The sequence below is a fragment of the Fulvia fulva genome, chromosome 1 (assembly GCF_020509005.1).
Source record: "Fulvia fulva chromosome 1, complete sequence".
Classification (NCBI taxonomy): domain Eukaryota; kingdom Fungi; phylum Ascomycota; class Dothideomycetes; order Mycosphaerellales; family Mycosphaerellaceae; genus Fulvia; species Fulvia fulva.
In genome coordinates, this window is record NC_063012.1 from 9,148,852 (window position 1) to 9,166,522 (window position 17,671).

Below are 17,671 nucleotides of genomic sequence, written 5' to 3' on the forward strand. Positions count from 1 at the left end.
AAGAGAGGTAGAATAACTAGGGTGTAGGGTATAGTAGACGCCCTTAGCTAGCGGGACAACCTAAGGAATTGTTAGCTACGAAATCCGCGGTTAAGCACCCCCTAAAGCTTATCTACTACCGCCTTACGAGGGTATAGAGTAGTATAGTAACCTAACTACGAAGCGAACACATCGGCCTCTAGGGGTACCTATTATAGAGGAAGGTTCTAGGATATACGAATACTAGCTACCCCTACGGCTATCGCTCCTAGAACGTACGGTACGTACTCCTCGTCTGTCCGAGGTGGTCGCTAGGAAGGGGGGAGTAGATAGTAAAGGCAAGGAACCGGACGATTAGGGCACTTCTTAACAACGCTAAGGACCTACGGCGTATTACGAACTAGATACTAGAGAAGGGCTAGCTAGAACAGTACCGCCTAGTAGGAGCAGTATAGGAAGAGAGGATACGACGTAGCGCTACGAGACCGGCTAGGAGCGGGGGCTAACGGGGTAGTGACATAGACTACGTACGTTTAGAGGGAAAGCTAAACTAGATAAGGAGTAGTCGGGGGCGGGAAGGGTTTTCACCTATTCGGGTTTCCCTTTATATATAACAATAGATATATACCTATATAGGCCGGATAGGATCCTAGAATAGGAGAATGACAAATCTATCTATCTATATAACTTACGGCACTCCCGCGAGTACCCGCGACTACGCTAGACCCTAGAAGAAGCACGTAGAAGACTCGGAACGTAGGGCAGGTTAGAATAAGGTTTTGAGTAAAGCTACTAAGCGCGGCTTCGTACGGGTTAGCCCTATTATTACGGGGACACGTACTCGCGAGGGTCGCGTATAAATATCTAGCCTTCCCTAGGCCTCTCTTACTTTCTTCGTCTTTCGTTTTATATAGCAATTATACTATACCCTTTTATATCTATACTTCGTACCTACATTCTCGCTTTCACCCTTGTATCTTATAGGCCAGGCTCTCGCCCTAACATTGACTCCCTTTAAGATACTATATCTTAGTATTTACTAATATAATAAGTTAGTAGGACTAAATTATATATTCGTACCTAGTTATATATAAAGAAGCTTACTATCGCGCTGTGGCTAGAAGCGCTTATAGTAGTATATTAAGGAGCCTACTACTACGCTAGTATAAGTAACGTTCGTAGCTTCTTATAAGATAAACGTTCCTTATAAAAAAGTCGCCCTTCTTATAAAAAGTCCTACCGCTATAGCTCCGTAGGACCCTAGTAGCTATGATCATCTTTACTAATGCGTATCCTAGCGCCGTGTGTCCAAAACATTCTCGTCTCGAGAAATCCCTTTTTGTCGGTTTTGCGCGCCACGAAATTCAATGTAGAGTGAAGATCCACTCCTCCACTACGGCTCTCCCCTACTGACGCGTAATATTTGATGGAAAGCGTGGGTCAGCTTAGTGTCGAACCTCCAGCGGCGTCCACAGCACTCTCATCTCGAGCTATCCTTTTTGCCGTTTTGGAATTGTCTCGATTTTTGGCTGGAGTTGCAAAAGGTCTTGGCATCACAAGCCGGAAACTCTTGCCTCATTCGGAATTGAGCTTTCGAGCATCTCCAAAGAAACAAACACTTTTTGCGCTGCTCGCCGACAAGTTGTCATCAACATGATCGCATTGTTGCTGATTCAGCAGATGCATCTCGTCCTCTGACTACACGCCATGGGCAAGGACATCAAAAACTTGGGTCCAGTCTACAACACTCGATGATGAAGGACAATCACAGCACACTGCGATGGCCATATGCCAACGTACAGTCATGGCCGTTTGGAGGTATGACTGTCAAGTCATGATGATGCACCACCAAGATGATTGCCCTACTGCGATGTCGAACCTCCAGAACGCTGCACATCGTGTCAGCACGCTGTGAAACGACCGGCGCGACAGAAATGGATCATGCACTTCAGCTCGGGCTGGAAAGGAAGGAGTGCGAGCGATGGTTGAAAGACTTGTTCGTGCCCAGCACTAAATCTAGAAGTCGAGAGTCTGATATCTCGTCGCTTCATCTGTCGTTACATCATCATCCAAAACGCTTCCTCAAAATCTCCACAAAAGTCAGTCAGATCATGCCGACACATCTCTCATGTGGTATCATGCAGTAAAATCCTCGCCCAGCAGAAATACAAATACAGGTCCAGCTCGCTACAGCACGGCGCCCTTCTACGTCGACATGAGTCGTTCAAGCTCGTCATCATCCTGGATCCATGGTCCCTTCTCTTCCTCAGTTGCATTGAGGAAACCCTCCGCTCTGCGGAGCGTCTGGACGTCGAGGTCGGTGACCCAGGCCCGGTCGTCACCGGGAAGTGGAATGCGGACTTCGTGGTCGGCGTCGAGCATCATGTCATCCTTCATCAGTCGACGCTGGCCGTCGTAGACGCAGATGACACGCTTCCTCATCCTCATCTTGTCTGGGGCTGCACCCCAAGAGAGAGGGTAGTTCTTTCTCCGCTTGGAGCCCTTGCCGGCGAGACCGGTCAATGGAACACCATTCTTGGAGTATGTCATGCCCTTCTTGGTGGGCTTGCTGATGGCACCGTTGTTGGCGATGCGAGAACCGTTCTTGCCGAGCTTCTTCGACCTTCGGCTGCCATATGTGCTGTCGTTGGCGTCATCCTCATCCGCGTCATCATCCTCGTCGACATCCTCTTCGTCGAAAGAGGTCGGGCCGTCGAGGTTCGTTGGAAGCATGTGCTTCTCGAGTGTTTCCTGGACCTCCTTGTCCTCTGAGATCTGAGTGAGCAACTTCTCGTTGACTGCTTCGCCAGGATCGGCCTGCTGGACCACGCGAAGGACACAGTCGTCAAGATGCTCATAGAAGTCCTGCGCACTTGCAAAGGTGTTGCCGCAGGTAGAGCACATTCCGGACACCTCGCGCGATGAACCAAACGGCTTCTTGGATGCTTGTGGCGGGCTCTTTCTCCTGGCGTTCGGCGGTGTCTGCTCTACGCCGTGTACTGAAGTCAAGTGTCGCTTGAAGACATCAGCGCGGTTGAAGCTCTTCTCTGCGGCGCTGCCGCTACCAGGACAGAAGCCGCAGACCATGGTACCTTTGTAGTGAGTGAGGGTATGTCGGTTCTTGTCGTACTTGCGAGCAAAGCCCTTTGTGTGGTACTCGCATGTCGGTATTGGGCACTTCTCTGGACGCTCGTTCTGGTGTGTGAGCATATGTGCCTTGAGATCCTTGACATGCCTTCCGCATGTCGCAATCGGGCAAAGACCCTTGTTCGAGTCCTCCGACGAATGCGAGTTCTGGCTGTGTCGTGAATGTATCGATGAGATCGACTGTCGTCGCGAGCCTTGATGTTGCTGTGGATATGGTTGCCATGACTGCTGGCGAACATATGGAGAGGCGGATCCCTGATGCTTTACGCTATGTGCTCTTGGGCTGTGGATCGAGGTCTTGGGGGAGGCGATTGCAGGGTATGGGAGGTTTTGCTGTTGTGCTTCCGAAAACTGGGAGCCAGTGTATTGGGGAGGTGGGGAGTAAGGCTGGATTAGAGAGGGATCTACACCAAGACATGGTCAGCCAAAGTTTCCCATGCTTCGTATCCAGAAAGGCAGGGGAAGATATGGAGCAGACGGACAAGAAGACTGAAGAGGAGGTACGAAATAACCGCTTGACTGAGTAAAGAAAGGAGTTTGCGTGGCTGAAGGTAGGACAGACGACCTGCGACCATCCTTTGCACGCTCGAGTACTGGCGATGTCGCTGATGCTGGGGCTGAAGGAGAACAAAGGATTTGGTCGCTGGGGCTGGAAGCTTCGAAACTGCCGCTTCTTGCAGGCTGCGATGACAGACCAGCTGCCGAACGCTCTGCAGTAGCGGCGTGCATTCTGCCTGGCCATTGTTTCGTTGCGCCAGGCGAAGTGTCCAATGTGGCATCGACAAAGAATGGGGATTGTAACAGTTCAAGATGCGCGACGTCCTGCGCCAGCTGGGAAGAAGAAATTGTTGTAAACTCACCAACACAGCCCTTGTCAGTGGCCGGAATGGTTTCGAAGTCGAAGCTGCTTGTTGCGTATAAGCTGTCGGATTGCTGAACGATGCCTGGGTACATGTTCTGCTGTTGGTGCCAATCGCTGGACTGTGGATGCGCTGAAGGCGAGCCCATTGCGGAAGAGATCGTACTCTGGACTGACGCACCCGAGTCGGACACTGCTGGGTTATAATCGAACGAATGTGACGCGGAGTTGGCCGGGGAGTGATGCGCGCTCGGAGCTTGAAGGTGCGCTTTCGATTGCTGTACAGGGCGATCGTTGAAGTCGTTGAACTGATCAGGGAAGGGCGCGTAGCTGTACTGGCTTTGATATGAGTCAAAGGTCGTTGCGTTTATGTATGCTTGATCCGCGTATGTTGATGTGGGAAGGTAGGAGTGATCTTGGTTCCACTGGTCTGAGTAGGGGTACAAGGTGAAGTCGTTCGAGGCCATAGTGTTAACTGGTTGCTCTGCAAAAGTGGCCATGCCTGAAGCTCAGAGCATCCAGTCAAAGCTCAGTCGATCTTGCTAGTAGGGTTACTGCAAAGCTACTCTCTTGTCAGAAGTGCTCGATCATATTGTAAGAAGTGTCGCGATTGCTAGAGAATGTGTTACGAACCTTTGAGAGTCGCTCTGAACCCGCTTGCTTGGTAATGGGGCAAAGAGCTGATTCGAAATGTGGCCGGCTCTGGCGTTGAGGTCGAGACTAGCTCCAACAGACAGGTTGATCGCACCGAGTTGTAGGGTTCTGCGGGTACCTGAAGCAAGCCAGTAGTGTTGAGGCCAGCTGTATGCAGTGGTAAGACGTGAAGCGGTTGTTGTGTAGTTATCTCTCAGGCACTGCTGACTATGTAGGAGCTCGGATCAGAGTTGCATTGGGGCGAAGTAGGAGGCTTTGTATAAAGATATCGTGACGGTCCCAGATGAGTGATGCGCAGCACGAGCCACGCGTGCCGGACGGACCCTGTCTGCCTTGCGGGCGTGCGCCGTGCGAGGAGGATGCACTTCTTGTTAGGGTGTACCTTTTACCTAGGGCCCCTGCATGGCACGGTCAATCCGCAAGTCGCAGAGCCAGACAACCGTGCCACACTGGTTCCGCTAACGTGCTGGCCGGTCCGTCATTCGTAGTACCCGAGTAGCAAAGTACCTACTGTCTTTGCGGCATGCAAGACGGTGAGCCGAGGGCTTCTGACTCCACTAAGAATGCACAAAGCCATCAAACCTGTCCTACCAGTGCTCCTCTCCACGGTGGGTCTGCCAAACACGCGCAGCCAGTGTCCCGAAAGTTCCAACAGATCGCTCAAGCGAACCTTGTGCGATGCCACATCGAGCGTGTGTAAGCGCATAGGGCTTGATCAGACGTGTGATGTGCAACGAGCTCGACCGCACATGGGTGTACCGCACCACTCCACCCCTCTGCGACGGTCCGCAGAGGAAGGCAGGCTACCCACGCTATCGGGGGCCTTTGCAATTGATCATTGGCTGGAGCTCGGCAGTTCCGTCATCTGCGAGTGGTACCCAGCGTGTGCGTGCGCCAGAAGTGGCTGAGGGCGGTCTGTTTCTCTGCCCGAGAACCAATTTTGGCGCAATCTACGCACCACAACGCACCGCTATCGCTGAAGAGGTCATACTCTAACTCTGTGAGGCAAAGGGTCATGTTGTATCATGCATCAAACCATGCTTTCCATGCTTTAGGAGTGCTAAGCGAGGGCGAAGCACCTGTTCTTCACCGCGCTCACTGCGGTGGATTTTTGATGTCACGCCCGTGAAGACTTCATTGTATTGCGTTTCTTGGATGCCTGCCATCGAGATGCGGCCTCATGAATGCACGCCGCGCAGTTTGTGCTCTGCAATCACAGTCTGTACTGGTCTTTTGGCATGTGCGCTCGCACAAGTCAAGTCGAGGCGAGACTTGCGACCGAGCACCGGCCAAGACACACCTGCTGACTGCCCAATGGTGCAGCGAGTTGCTCTTTCGCGCCCGCGCAGCATGGTATGTAGATTATGGGACCCGCAGGATTGCTGAAGGATTCGCGGGTAGGGCGACCTCTGGCAAGCTTGGTGCTCCTGGTCCTGTTCGCAATCGCGGCACCCATCATGCGACGCGGAGCATTAGAGATGTGGATAGGAATGGTGTGCTTATTAGCGGACACGGTTTACATTGCTCATGACTGACAAGTTTCATGCTTCTTGTGCACGACGATTGACCGGTTCGCACGCAACTGGATACCATAGCGCTAGGCCAGTACATGCTCTGATTAACAAAGGTGATGGGGGCCAAATCCTGCGACCTACTCTGCGGGTCGGGAAGGATGTCCACGATGCCGATCAATCCTGTTGCAGTCGAATGGGCAGTGAGCCCTACGTCGTAGATAGTGCGACTGATTGTCATTCGACAAAGGAGAATTGAGGTTCGCTCGTCACAATCACTGGCCGAGCAGGCGAAGTCAGTGCCGTTGGCATCGTGGTGCCGGCGTGCACTTGAAGCGACAGTCAGCAACAAAGCCACACTGGCAGTTCGACACCACCGTCCGGTGTGGAGAGCGGGTGCCACGAGGAGTCCTTCCCTTCCCTGAAGCTTGTTTGATGTGGCTCATGCTGGCTTCCTTGCTCTTCGGTGACTCCGATCCTCTGACCGCAGCTAAGCACGCCCCGCAGCTAGAGGACGCCTGGCGGTGTGGCCTCGAAGGAGAAAGACATATGATCCAAGGTACTGCCTCTTTGTCTTGTCAAGATGAAGTCCAAGCATCAGCATCACCCCACAGTGGAATGTCGAGCACCGTGTTCGCAGACTCGTCATCTGCGCTTCACGGTAGCGCCGATGGCCCACGCTGGCATGCCAGCAAAAGCCAATCGTTCGCGTGGCATACTAGCCGTGCTAGTCGGCCCACAAGCACATCAGGGCAGATCACAGTCGATGTCTGTCACTTCGGTCGGTCTCATTCAGACGTAGGCCCCTTACGACGTCAACATTGTGACTGGACTGTCGTAAGCAGCTCCAGGAGCGAGCGACGCAGCCTTCGCGCCGCGTGTCTTTGGAATCGCAACTGTGCGATTCGGAGCCAGGAACTGTCGCAAACAAGATCGTCGCCCAGGGTAGAAGATGCGGACGTGGAGCATGCCTGCTCGCAGTTGTGTTGGACACACGCAAGATTAGCCCGTAAGCTCGGCATAACTTTTGCGCCCTCCGTCACGGCATCTTGCACGTGGTCAGCCACCAACATACATGTACAATGTCCAACATCTTGCGACATCGTTCCGACGAGCGCGATCACTATCTCCTCATCATCAGATGTGCAGCTGAATCGTTCCATCTAACTTCCAACATGGTCCAGTCAGAGCAGCGAACGGCGCGCAACTACACACACATCTCCACAAGCCATGCACCTCCCTCCCCCTATCTCCGCGTGTTACAGTTCCAGACCGAGAGCCATGAACTCCTCATCGTGTGCACGTGGGAATGACATCTGTGTCAGACGGCATGTATCATGTTGCCGCGTGCCGCTGGACCACCCTCCAATACACGTCGGAAGCGGCTTTAGGATGAGGCACCGTGGTGAAAGTGACATTGCGAAGGGCGACGAAGAGGGGATTTGCTTGGCCGCCATCGCTCCAACCAACCATGCATCAAGCGACAGCATGTCTCATTATCCGAGTCGCTGTAGTGCAGGCGCCTATCTATTTTTCGCATCATGCTATCACTCACTAGCATCCGCCATATCAAAGAAATGCTGGGCAGCAACAACGGGCCCGAAATCAGAGGTCGATCTTTTTGGACACGAGGTCGAGAGCGGAGACAACCTTGGCTTCAATTCGGACGAGGGATCCTTCGTCACGTTCATCAAAGAGGAATGCGGCAAGCACGAAACGACGCCAGCCACGGCCCACATGTCCGACGCTCTGCATTAGTCTGCCGGCACGGCATCCCTCCCGAGCTTTGATGGACAGGGCTCATCTTTCCAAAATAGGAGCCGAGCTACTGCGACATCTTCACCGGTCGACGTGACATGGGATACAGGTGGATGCCTGCAGATGAACTTCATTCTCCTCAAGCCACCAACTTGCCAGCGCATGGTATAACATTCTCGGCGCCAACTTTGAGACGGCATCAGTCCGGCACTCGTCTCTTGCAGCATTGCAATTAATCTTTGGTGCAGTCTGTGGATGAGTACCAAACGAAGTTGAAAATAGAGCAAAAGCCAAACGATTACGCTATTGGGAAAGCCGAGAGCCCACGGCCGTGTGTCTGGAAACTGGAGCTCGATACCTTGCTGTTGAGCCAACCATGCATCGTAGGGCTGCATGAGCTCCATGAAGCTCTCGCAGCTGGCATTCTGCACTGCAACCTCACGACAGGTGATTGCGCTTGTCTACTGCATAATTTTCAAGCACAATCACAGCAATAACATCCAAAGTTCAGAGTCATCAATGATGTCTCAACAACAGACTCCAAATTCACCGTGCATCCGTTGCAACGGGAGGATCCACCTCAAAACCGCGTGCCCTCACGCTCTCGGGCAAGAGCCCAGGTGAATCCTGCCGGCCGCATAGCTCGCAACTAATGCACGTCCGCCGAATCTTTGTTTATGCTCATGCACGACAGCACATCTAATTATTCATTCATGCTCACTAATGCGTCTCATGCTTCGAGACAGTGTGCTATCTTTCACACGCCATGGAGCAAACCCTAACCGATTCGCTTTCGTCACCCTACCTTTGATCTACTGTACTGTACCTCCATCTTGGTCACAGGGTGACTTGGCAACCTCGACTGCCGCCGTGGCTTTTTCACATGCGTCGTTTCGAGGTATGCCGTGCTCGGAATGGTGGTAGCCGTTACCTTTTCGACCGCCGTCGTCGTTGACCCTTTACTGAAGGATCGAAGGAGCTGGAAGTGTGTGCGAAGCGTCATCTACCACCATGCAAAGTGCTTCGGGTACATCTGCCATCTCAGTTGGCGTAAGCCACCATCAAGATGGCAGCACTATTCTTCGAGCACATCTCACTCGGCGTATGTCACCGTGAAGGTGGCAGCACTATTCTCCGAGGACATTCTGGTTGTCGTCACTTCACTCACTTTCTCATTAAGAACTGGAGAGGACAGCGCTCAGGGAGTGTCGTCTGCAATGTTCATGGTTATATGTGCTACGTCTTGAAGCGATGTCTCTGCTTCTGACACCTTCAACTGCCAGCGTCATGTCAAAATACACTCGATCCAAACGATATGATACAAGAAGCCAAAGGCTCTACCCCGCTCTGCGCGGTTCTGTACGCTGCCGGACAATAGGCTCTGTTCAATTTCATACCTTGACCCTCAGCTTGGCGCTTCCGGTCATGAATCTGACCGCGGCAAAGATGGCGGAAGCAGCTAGGCATGTGACACCAGCATAGATCCATGTGCCAGTCCAGTGCAACTCCCTGCCATTGCCCAGGATGCCGCCACCTCCGGGTCCACCAGCCAGCACACCCAATCCGATGATAGCGAACCCCATACCGATTCAGGTCCCGACTTTGCTCTTGTCCTTGGTCAATGCAACGAAGAGCACTGGGGGAAGTGCGATGAAAATGCCAGAGAAGAACCCGAACAGTAGCGCTTCGACGATGAGTCCTCCAGCATTTCGGACCGCGATCATGCAAAGTAGCACAATGCCGACACAGGCTGATCCTGGCACGATGATATTGGTAGGTCCGATCTTGTCAGCCAGAATGTTCGGAAGTGTACGTCCAAAGACCGAGCCCGCGTTGAGGATTGGCACCAGGTAGAAGGATAGACTCGTGTCTGTGTAGCCAGTCGATTCGCCGTAGAATGAGGTGTAGAAGAAGGCGACGTACAGGCCCACGAAGCCAACCAGACAGCCTATCGTGAAAGTCATGTATGGGATGTCGGTGAAGGCCGTGTAATCGATGATGGATCTCGGCTTGGGTGGCTTGACTCTCTGCTTCATGAGGAAGATGGGAACGAGCAGGGTGGCAAGTGCAGTAAAGCCCAGAATCCTAACACTCCAGCCGAAGCCAACCTGGTTGGTGAGGCGGTAGAACATGATAGGGTAAATTATACCTGTTAGTCAGGCGCTGAATCGAGACACATCGCGCTATGCTCACCTCCCATCGAACTCCCACTCGCCGCAATCCCCATCGCCATCCCGATCATCGTACTGAAGTAACTGGGCAGGATTGCAACAGAAGGCACGAACAAACATCCTCCACCAATTCCAATCACGAACCCCTGAGCAAGCAAGCACTGCCAGAACTCATGGCACAGACTCAACATCATATGCCCAAACACAATCAGAGACCCGCCCACAAGCAGCAGGGCCCTGAAGTATCCGCGGTCATAGATCGGTCCTACGAAAGCGCCGACGGAAAGTACCACGAAGGCCTGAATGGCTCCAATCCATGATATCGAGCTACTAGACTCGATGTACAACTTGCCGGATTCGTGATAGGTCTGATACACTCCGAAAGTGTTCAGGATACCCCATGTATTGAAGAAGCTGGATTGTGTCAGGGTAGTCCTGTAGACCACTCGATATGATTCGCGACTTACAGCATCCACGACCCAAGCACCTGGAACCACGCAGTAGTACCACCATTCGGAGGCGGCCCGTCCGGCGGTCCTTGTTGTGTTGGCGGAGGGTGTTGTTGTGGTGGCGCATGTTGTGCGTCTGCGGTGGCGGGAGGTGTGACTTTCTCGTTGTCGTCGTTGGCTAGCGAGTTTGTGGCTTTTTCCTCATCGGAGGGCCAGTCCGGGTGATGTTGCTCGCCGGCATGGGTGTTGTAGCTAGGCTCGGCGGCCGACATGGTGGAGTGGCAAGGAAGCGCTGACTTTCTGCCGACTGGGGGCCAAGCGGCCAAGGATAGTTAAGCGTAGCGACCGAGCGCTAGCCACACCGGAGTACGAGCTTGCGAGTACGTAGGTGAGGCGTCAGCGAGGGAGTGAGGCTCTATACCAGCCCTCAACTAGCCTTGGCGCCCGCTCTGATTGGTCAACTTTCATGCTTTAGGGTCACGTGACCCACCGCACTGTGCCTGTTGGCGAACTCGCAAACATATACTCGTCGCTAACGCCTATGTCGTCGTATAATAAGCACTGTACGTCGGGTAGCGGTAGCGTGGATCGCACGCTACTTTGCAGTCTAGAAGGGTTGGTAGAGAGCTCCACTCCGCTACGCTTACCTTTGGAGGTTCACAACCGCCAACAGCACATTTTCCTTCGCCGCAGTAAGATCTTTCTGTTGACTTGTCGAGCGCGATGGCAGCGCAGATGGAATAATGCTGCGCGAGATGAGTTAGGAAGGAACGCACGATCGCGAATCAAGGTTGAATCTTTCTTCAGGCCGCCTGCACTGTTCTATTCTATACTGCAAAGATGACGAGATCGAGGCCAACGGTGGTACGAAGGATACAACGATGCAGTGAACAATGCTGGACATGACAAGCTCGCCTCCGCATGGCCGCAAAGGCTTGTATTGACAAGCTTGAACAATGGCCTCGCGCATAAGAAAAGCCGGAGACGCGAGCAAGTGATCGTCATTGATGGAGTTCAACAACCACTCGACTTGCCTGAGGGCACCCAGGTACAAGCACCTTAGCAGGACGCAAGATGGTAGTCTCAACATCTCTACGCAGTCATTCGACATCGTATGAAGCAGGAGCATAGCAGTCGCACGAGCAATGAATACGCCATATCACAACTCGGCCGAGATGCCGCAACACGGTCTCTCAAGTCGCACGAGTTGGGAAGCAGGCACCAAACGATGACCAAGATCGCATAGGCAGCACCGATGCACCCGCAATGGCCGCTGCGATTCTGACCAATGTAGTAGATCGGCAGAACGCCTCATCTGCGGCAAGCTCTGTCAGGAGAGGAGCAGAGCAGGCATCAAGGAAGGACTATGCCGGGCGAGGTGACTTTTTGAGCGTACAGTATGCTCAATATGCTGTTGGTTGACTGTGGTAAGGACGCTGAGTCCACCCTTTTGACCTGCTCCATGAAGCTATTTCCAAGCCGAAGTTACCAATTCCTCTTTGCATCTGCTCGGATTCATTACCCGGTCTTAGCCTTCTTCTTCGGCCTCTCGACTTTTTCCGCTGTGTCGCTGCCGCTCCCTGCCGCTCCATCGGCATCGTCCATCTCTGCGTCGCTGTCATCCCCTGAGCTCTTCGCATCCGAGTCGTATTCCTCCGCCACGTCGCTCTCGCTGTCTGCCGCAAAGTCTTCGTCTGCCTCCTCGCTGTCCTCGTCTGCACTACCGCGGTCTTGCATGACAACCTCCTCGTCGCTGCTAGCGAGGTCGGGATCGTCTGCGAGCGCAGCAGCTAACATGCCTCCGTCACCGTCCATCTCGTTCTTGGTCTTGATGTTCTTGATCCTCAGGAACGATTCCAGAGGCGACTGCTCCTCACGGTTGATGTTTGAGAACTGGTGTTCGCCCGCACCGTTCTTGAGCGTCACGCTGATGTCAAATGTGCGGCTGGCACTAACAGCTCCGCCCACGCGGCTCATCGTAACGCTTGCGATGTGATCGAAGGAGATGTATGTCGCTGGCTTCGGCACGAAAAGGAAAGCTCGGTCCAGGCAGAAAAGGTGGCCTTCGTTCGCCTTGATACTGCATTTGACGCCGGACATTTGGTGATGTGATGTGAAGTCGGACGACGGTTGTATGAGCCTCTTTCCAGTGAGTCCATGGAATATCTTGCCGATCACTCTGCCAACTGGCTCTTCATAGATAGGAAGGAGCTTGCCGTTGTACTTCTCCTTCAATACCTCTGGCGTCATGTTGAGTTCGATCCGAACTTCTTCATCCTTCTTGAATTGCATGACCAAGAATGGGTATCTCGTCTGACCTTGTCGAAGGGGCGGATCCAGCCCTATGCAGAGCAGCTGGTGCATGTCGTCGGGCTTGGGTAGTATAAAGAAGCGCTTGGCGCTCTCGTATGAGATCTTGTAGTCGTATGTCTTTCCGCGAAGTCGGAATGAATTCTCGTAAAGGTCGATGTCGAATCGTCCACGAGGCGTCAGGTGTAGCACATCTTGGAAGGTCGCGAATGTGTCTCCAGCAACTTCTCCGATCTCTGCCTTGTTCATGAGCGTCTCGTAGAAGAAGTTGGCAGCATTCTGCTCTTCATCTTCCTCTCCATCCGCCTGCTCGCCGTCCTCGCCATCTTCGCCCCTGTGGACCTTTTCTGTGCCGGGGATGTAGAAGCGCATTTCTGTCAGCTGGTCTACAGCGCCTCCCATCTTCCTGCCTTCCGTTCTTGCGCCGCCCAGAGATCCGTTTGTGCCCGTCTCTTCGCCATTCTCCGGCAATGAGAATTCCACTGCGACCTCGTTCTTGCCGGCCAAGTTCGTGTTCGAGATTTCGGTGTAGGGGATCTCGAAGGCGGGTTGATTTCGCACGTTGAAGACCAGCTCGTTCCTACCCAGCTCGTTCTTGCCCCAGTTCCAGCCGCGGAGTGCGTGCTCCTTCTGTTCGAGACCGGCGCCGTACCAGACCTTGAAGCATTTCGCGATCGTGTCGAAATCCTGTAAGGAATTAGCTTTTGAGCTCACCACCCTGTGTCCGTAATACCCACGTCTTCTTTGAAGCCATCGAGCTGCACAACACCCTCGTTACAAGCGTAGATCTTGAGCTCGTGTCCTCTGGCTGCTCTACTCCATTGCGCGCTTTGTAAGTCCGACTTGTCGAGTGTGAAGGTCTGTCCGCCTGATGCCGGCTTCCAGCCAAGACCTGACTCTGCGAGCCTACACTTTCCGGGCTGCTTCGAGAGGTTGAGGTAGATGTTATCGAAGGACTCCCTGACTCCGTTAGCTGCCATGGGCGCCATGCTATGTCGAGTTGCGGTGGTGGTCGGCGCAAAGCGGGTGACGGGTGTTGGTTGTCTGATGGAGGAGTGGCACTCACATATTTAAGAAGACTGTTCAGCGGCAGACGTGTGTGAACTGCGGCGTTTGCCACGTGCTACAGTGACTGCTGCCTCGCGCGTTTTCTGTGAGCAGAATGGGTCGGCAGCAGTCTGGCTTGTTCTGTGATCGTCGCGGTCTTTGTGGAGATGGAGTCGCGGTGAGAGGCTGTCGGGTGTGTTGAAAGCGGGAAGAGGTTGGCGGAGAAGATGAGAAGGCGAAGAGAAGATGCTGGAGCTCGAAATGTCTCGAGGTCACGAAGCGCGCAAAGGTCGCGTTGTGGGATGTGGCCCGTGCGTTATGCAGCGGAAGTGGCTCCCCGCCTTCATGCCTTCTTCTTTCACTGCAGCACAGCGGCATCAATCTCAACGTTTTCCAGACATACAACAAAGGCTCATCGCTCATCTATCGGCTTCTGATATTCTATGTTATATAACCACAAGTATGGGAGCGCATTAGCCTGGGATTCCTCCCACATCACCAGCCTTCCGACGATGTCCCACAGCTGTCGACAGACTCATCGAGAGTGTGGCAGTAGAGTCTGGGATCAATCTGATCAAGCACGTTCGCGTCACGGCAAGCAGTGTGAGGGTGTTTGCACAGCCTCTTCTCCCACGCATGTTGTGCATTGCGACATCATGTTGATCGCTGGACTGTCGTCGAGTTGTTCTCGAAGTCGCCTCTGGCAGTGCAGATGTGGTCGGCTTCAAGCTGCATACATGCAACACAGACAAAGGGAAGTATGCTTTGGGCCTACACAGGCTGGGCATAAACGACCTGCGGCAACAGAACAAGCGGTATGCGCCCGGTGGGGCAATCCCTTGCAGATGAGAGTGTACTTCGTGTATGGAACACGTAGAAAGATCTTGCGAGGCTCTAGTACACTGTCCCGATATATGCACTTCCAGAGAAAGTGTGCTATGGCAGTACACCGTCCTCTCCCTTCTTGCATTCTTCATGACCCACCTTTTGACCTGTCTTACGCAGCATCTCCCTCTTGCGGTGAGCTCACAGCTTGCTTCATCCTCCGAGTACGCTTCTTACCACCAGATGGAGCATCAGTGTCCTCCGCAGTGGCTTTTCTCTTCTTTCCCTTGCCCGAGTCAGCATCCTGGTTCCCATCTTGCTTATCACGCGCCTTCTTGATCATCTCCATCTCCGAGTCGAGGTATTTCCGAAGCTCCGGAGCCTCGCCTCTCAAGTTGAATGAGCCAGCAGATACCGCAAGCTCAGCAAGCTTCTTCATGCCTGGGATCTGAGCGAACTTCTTGAAGAGTGTCTTCCGACCAAGCGCCTGGCGATTGGCAGGTCGCATGGACAGCCACATCTTGTCATTGGTCTCGATCTCTAGCGTCTTGAGATCCTTGATGGCGCCGAGCGCCTTCACGGTCTGTGGAAATCGGCGGTAAGACTCCACATCGTTGGCATATCGGTAATGAGCGTCCAGCTCTATGCTCAAATGGTTCAGATGCTCCAGCCGGGATGGAGGCATTCGTTGTGCCAGCGCCGTCAAATTCTCGAGAGAAGTGACGTGCAGAGGGTTGAGCTGGTAGAAGTAGGGTAAAGCTTCGCCGAAGACCTGCTTGCAGACCAAGAGCAATGCCAAAATTTCTGGAAGTGGAGGTAGCTGCCGAACATCGTATCTGCCGCGATTGCCAGGCCACCAGTCCTTCGCGTAGGAGTCATCACCGGGATGTTGGACGAGCATGCTGAGTCCGCCGGACTTATTGACGGAGAGTCCTGGTCCATCTGCAAAGGAGAAAGTAAGTTCGTAGATGTGGTTGCGCAGCTCCGCAGGAAGACGTAGAAATGGGAACTTTCCGGTCGAGCCGTTCGCCAAATAACTGCGAAGGTAAAGTCTGGCGGCCGCGGTAGTGATTGAATAGGTGAAATGATCTGAGCGCTCACTTCTTGGCCCCAAAGTTCGTGTGACAGGCAGGTCGTAGTGACAAAGAGCTTCGTTGAAACCTGGCACCACCACTTTCGTTTCGCTCCAAATCCTCTCGATACGCTGAGAGTACTCCTCGAGTGCTCGATTGCGGTAGAATCTCAACTGCTTCACGATCCAATGCATAATGTCTGCCGCCTTCAGGCTTTGCTTGTCTCTGCACACGAGCGCCATCACCTAAACAGGAGGGTGTTAGCCATACTCGAACACCACGTGGCAATGTCTCAGCAACCGCGACTAAGCTGGGGATGCCGCGCGCATGTTCCAGACAGATGATGCCTTCTGCCGTTCGGAATTACTCACTATGAGCTCGCCGGTGGAGAATGGTGGCTGCGGCAATGTCGATGTGTATGGCTTGATCAATGCGGAAATCTCTTGTCGCAGTTGCGCACGGGCTGCCTTGGGGTCGGTGGTATTGGTAGTCATTCTGTTGATGTTGGTCTCTGTCGCGGTCGGTGGCGGACGGTGGATGATCTTCTTGTCTTTCCTGTGTTGGAGGTGAGTTGCCAGTAGCTGATGTCCGACGTGAGGTGGAAAAGGCACGGTCTGTGGTGATGGTGATGTGAGGCGGTCTCGTGAGTATGAGATTGTGCGGAGAAGTAGGTGAGGTTACGGCTGTGGAGTTTTGCACGATGTAAACGTGATATGGCTAATTGCGGCAGAGCACAAGTGAAGCCAGGGGTGCACTGCGAGCGCGTGCCAGCGTGAATGCAACCTCTTGGTGATCGGCTGCCAGATTCACATGCCCGGATGTACTGTACCTCACATGTCACCATTCACCCTCGCCTCTTGAATCGCTCAAGTGTGATCGCTCTGGGTCTTCAGCATGATGCCATTCATGCTCAACAGCACACATCTTTGCAGCTCCAGTGTCCTACTATCGGGCCTCATGCTCAAGATGAGCGGCCGTACGGACCGGTGTTCTGTGATGCCCGTCACAAGTATGTTGCGGCAACTCTCTTCATCTTCGATGGCGGCAACCCCCTCGCACCCAGACTTGAAGGGCGTGCTGCTGTCTTGGCTCGTTGATTGATGGAGAAGATGTAGCAGTGCTTCGATCGCTTCGAGTCTGGAGTCTCTTCATCAGATGTGCCCAGACACGACTGCAGATCCTTCCATCTCCAGCAGTCCGGGGCGGTGCGGGCTCTCCTCGCGGAGTGATGAAGTGGTGCTCAGCGCGAGAGTCGGCAGCGTGCTGAGGCTGAATTATGCTTACACAAAGTGACGCCTCAAGCAGTGAGAAGCACTTCTCGGTACTCGGCGTCAATGCCAAGGATCACGTCTCAACCAATGAGACATCCATGGATGCGAGCCAAACCTCTGTTGAGACGAACGCCGTGCACCAACGCCGACTCCCTCTTTCCACAGCCCACAGTCGCTGTCCCACGGGACCGCAGCGCCAGGACCGCGTCAGACAAACATGTGATAGTTGCAGACGGCCGCGATGGATGACTGTAGTGAGAGCTACAAGCTTCGATTTCCAGCGCCGAGGATAGGTCACTCCTCACAAACCTTAGCATGGCCAGACGCGCTTGCAGTGCTCGTGAACGATCCTGCAGCGACGAGCGCCGTCGAGCATCGCGGCTAATCCACTCTGGTGGCACAAGTGGGTGTCCTCAGGATCCGGATATGAACAACTTTGCGCTGGGAGGCAAACCCATCAGCTGCTATTCGCTCTTTGACTTTGCGTGACTAACGTTGAACACGCTCTTGAACCGACCTCGTGGCCATTGGGCCGAGCACTTCAAAAAGACCTTTCTTCTTCAAGTCCTCGGTAGCACCTCGCTCTTCACCGGTTCAGCCTTCCTCCGAACAATAAC

General features: G+C 53.5%; 6 protein-coding genes across 6 annotated transcripts; 1 reads left to right on the top strand and 5 right to left on the bottom strand.

Moving 5' to 3' along the window:
• Positions 1-2,184: 2,184 nt before the first annotated feature.
• On the bottom strand, positions 2,185-4,485 carry CLAFUR5_01839 (uncharacterized protein; the record flags this gene model as incomplete). Its single annotated transcript, XM_047900987.1, has 2 exons — positions 2,185-3,530; positions 3,987-4,485. 2 exons carry the CDS (start codon positions 4,483-4,485, stop codon positions 2,185-2,187), a joined length of 1,845 nt encoding a protein of 614 aa, XP_047755419.1.
• Positions 4,486-7,638: 3,153 nt separating this feature from the next.
• On the top strand, positions 7,639-7,908 carry CLAFUR5_01840 (uncharacterized protein; the record flags this gene model as incomplete). Its single annotated transcript, XM_047900988.1, has 1 exon — positions 7,639-7,908. One exon carries the CDS (start codon positions 7,639-7,641, stop codon positions 7,906-7,908), a length of 270 nt encoding a protein of 89 aa, XP_047756261.1.
• A 1,391-nt stretch (positions 7,909-9,299) lies between these two features.
• On the bottom strand, positions 9,300-9,491 carry CLAFUR5_01841 (uncharacterized protein; the record flags this gene model as incomplete). Its single annotated transcript, XM_047900989.1, has 1 exon — positions 9,300-9,491. The coding sequence occupies one exon, from the start codon at positions 9,489-9,491 to the stop codon at positions 9,300-9,302; it is 192 nt and encodes a 63-aa protein (XP_047756260.1).
• Positions 9,492-9,497: 6 nt separating this feature from the next.
• On the bottom strand, positions 9,498-10,800 carry CLAFUR5_01842 (MFS-type transporter dbaD; the record flags this gene model as incomplete). Its single annotated transcript, XM_047900990.1, has 3 exons — positions 9,498-10,057; positions 10,102-10,514; positions 10,547-10,800. 3 exons carry the CDS (start codon positions 10,798-10,800, stop codon positions 9,498-9,500), a joined length of 1,227 nt encoding a protein of 408 aa, XP_047756263.1.
• A 1,246-nt stretch (positions 10,801-12,046) lies between these two features.
• CLAFUR5_01843 (FACT complex subunit pob3) lies at positions 12,047-13,827 on the bottom strand (the record flags this gene model as incomplete). Its single annotated transcript, XM_047900991.1, has 2 exons — positions 12,047-13,525; positions 13,576-13,827. The coding sequence occupies 2 exons, from the start codon at positions 13,825-13,827 to the stop codon at positions 12,047-12,049; spliced, it is 1,731 nt and encodes a 576-aa protein (XP_047756262.1).
• Positions 13,828-14,882: 1,055 nt separating this feature from the next.
• On the bottom strand, positions 14,883-16,277 carry CLAFUR5_01844 (uncharacterized protein; the record flags this gene model as incomplete). Its single annotated transcript, XM_047900992.1, has 2 exons — positions 14,883-16,028; positions 16,155-16,277. The coding sequence occupies 2 exons, from the start codon at positions 16,275-16,277 to the stop codon at positions 14,883-14,885; spliced, it is 1,269 nt and encodes a 422-aa protein (XP_047756257.1).
• Between the last annotated feature and the right edge of the window lie 1,394 nt (positions 16,278-17,671).